At 32.2% G+C, this 3003-nt stretch overlaps 1 protein-coding gene across 1 annotated transcript; it reads left to right on the forward strand.

Annotated features, from left to right (window-relative positions):
* The first annotated feature begins 200 nt into the window (after window positions 1-200).
* LOC143567284 (LIM domain-containing protein PLIM2c-like) lies at window positions 201-1628 on the forward strand. Its single transcript, XM_077053744.1, has 5 exons — window positions 201-424; window positions 683-782; window positions 867-892; window positions 985-1074; window positions 1185-1628. The coding sequence occupies exons 1-5, from the start codon at window positions 290-292 to the stop codon at window positions 1533-1535; spliced, it is 702 nt and encodes a 233-aa protein (XP_076909859.1). The 5' UTR covers window positions 201-289; the 3' UTR covers window positions 1536-1628.
* Window positions 1629-3003: the final 1375 nt, after the last annotated feature.

Consider the following 3003-nt stretch of genomic DNA (forward strand, 5'->3'; position numbering starts at 1 on the left):
TTGGTTGACGTGCCATTTGGGGTGATTTTCCTCCATTAATTTTCTTATTGAAAACAAATACGTACAATGCAACCACATATATATGGTTTTGTTTTTAGGTTGCATGAAAGGCAATCTCAAAGTTTTAAGGATCTCCACATGTTGTTGTATAAATTCAACCTCTTAACTTTGTGAAAGAATCGTGTAAAATTAATTTAGCTGCAAATTTCCATTTTCTTTGATATTTGATTGTTCGTTTCTGCCCGACTTCGTTGATTGTTTCTTCCATCACAAAGGATAAAATAAAAAAATGGGGTTTGGCGGAACCATCGACAAATGCAGTGCTTGCAACAAGACTGTTCATTTTATTGATTTAATGACCGTTGATAGCGTCATTTATCACAAAACATGTTTCAAATGCACCCATTGCAAAGGCACTCTTGTGGTAATTTATTTCTTCCTCAACCTCTCTCTCTCTCTATATATATACACTCTTATAATCATCACACGTGGGTTTAGACAATGAAGTTATTTTTTTATTATTATTGATATGTATATGTAACATTATTTGTTAAAATTTACTCGTTGAAAAGTTTTAATTTTTTCATTTATTTGTGTTAGATTGGAAGATTAATAAAATTAAAATATGTAGGCTGAGTATGTTTTTAAGCAATGATGTTTACATAGTTATTTATTTATGAAGATGAGCAACTACTCCTCTATGGATGGAGTACTTTATTGCAGGCCTCATTTTGAACAGCTTTACAAAGAAACTGGAAATTTCAGCAAAAATTTTCGTACATGTAAGATATGATTTTCTTAATTAGTTTTTTTTTTTAGATTTGGTAATTTATAAAATGTTTTTCTGACTATTATTATTTTTGCAGCAAAACTAAATAAGGACAATTCAACGGTACGTTTATTTCTCACAATAATGTCTTATTCTTAGACCAAACTTATTATTATTATTAATATTATTATGATTAAACAAGTAGCATAATGCAGGCACAGATACCTAACAAATTTTCAATTTTCTTTTCGGGCACCCAAGACAAATGTCGAGTTTGTGACAAAACTGTTCATTTTATTGACAAGGTTTGTATATGCTATATAATTCCTCTGCTACTACACTCATGCTATATGGCAACAAACATAACCTAGTTTGGATGAATTTTCTTTCTTTCTTTTTTTTTTACGAAAAATAGATGACCATGGAAGGCGAATCGTGCCACAAACAATGTTTTAGGTGTGTTCATGGAGGGTGTCCTTTAACACACTCGTCATATGCAGCCCTCAACGGTGTTCTATACTGCAGACATCATTTTGCTCAACTCTTCCTAGAAAAAGGCACACTCACTCATGTTCTCAAGGCTGCAGACCGCAAGAAAATAACAGTATCCGACCAGGAAACAAAAGTTGAGAAGGTACCCGAACAGGAAGCTGAAGTTGAGAAGGTACCCGAACAAGAAAGTGAAGTTGAGAAGGTACTTGAGCAGGAAACTGAAGTTGAAAGCAAACCAGAAGAAGCCGATAAATCTGAAGAACAAGAAACGTAGTTGTTACAATTATTGTGTTACATGTGTTGTCTTGCTCAAAATGAATTAATTTGTCCATGTAACTGATGTATGTCGCTGTTCTTTATCATGATTCTGGTATGAACCGAAAGAATGAAATCCAATATTTCAAAATCATTCTTGTTCCCATAGTATCTATTCTCTCATTTGAACCATATTAAAATATAATCAATATGTGGTACTGAACATATGTTGATTACGCCATTCAACCGTATAATTTAATTTCAGTTCCTTGACAATGGTCTCCCGTTACAAGCCATCTCTTTAGCTATTATCAAATAGCTTCATTTGCAAAAACATATGAAAGTTTATTACTTAATGGTCGTCTTTAAACCCATGAATAGCACCTAGTTTGAGTACTACCTTACCACTATTGTAGGTGCGAGAGCTAATATATGGCATAATTATTCTTCTTTATATTATTTGGAATTCACAAAGATTGTTTGGTTAGATCAGACTAGTACCATTGCGATGTTTCCCCTTTCTAACTGCACACATTATCAATAGCAGCATGTCTTGAGCTTCATATTTATTTCTCAATTAAATTAACAAACCAAAATTTCTATTGTGTTTACATAAGACAACTGATAACAAAACAGATGAACATAGTAAAAGTTATGACTAGTCTAATAAAAATTAAGATGATGAAAAAGATTGTTTTGTGTTTAGTTATTAAACTATAATAACTAGTTAACTTATAAGCATCATCTAATAATTTTTCTGTTTTTTCCCTAAAACCATCGACCACTGTATCTCTTTCATCTAATAAATTTTTAATGGATGTTGATATGTAATTGTTTGTATGCAGTTTACTTGATGATATTATCATTTTTTATACTTATTGGTAACAGTAAGGTAGTGTCGGGTATGCAGGATACCGTTTTAATTTTTGGAACAATACCATACCAATTGTGGGCTTTTAATTTAAAAAATCAAACACCATATATCTATATCTATATTATATTATTAAGGGAGAGTGATGGATATCATGGTAATTTCATAATTAGAGGCTAGGGATAAAACAGACAATTAACAATTGGGTAGAAAAAGTAATTTGCCAACCCCTCGATTCGTTCTTCAAACGTTCGGTGCAACTTTCTAATGCAAGGATTCAAGGACAAAATAGGAATACAACATATATCTTTACAAATATTACAAATGAAGGATTAGGATTGATATTGTAATTGTTGAAACATCGTCACTGGTGTCCAAACCCTTCAAATACATTCACATTTAGGGCTCCTGAATGCTATTAATACCTTCAATTTAATTCGGTCTATTAATTCCTTAATCAATTCGGACTCTTCCATTCTCATTCCTTCCCTTCAATTCAAAACCCATTAATCATTGTGCAATCAAAAGGTTGAATTAAATGGTCGGCGGTTTCACTTATATGCTATAAATAGGTCGATGTTTGCCCTCACAATTCCTCATCGCCTCTCACTCCCTG

This window comes from Bidens hawaiensis, unplaced genomic scaffold, assembly GCF_021521415.1.
Source record: "Bidens hawaiensis isolate Kalapana, Puna unplaced genomic scaffold, B.hawaiensis_p1.1 tig00023305_1, whole genome shotgun sequence".
NCBI lineage: Eukaryota > Viridiplantae > Streptophyta > Magnoliopsida > Asterales > Asteraceae > Bidens > Bidens hawaiensis.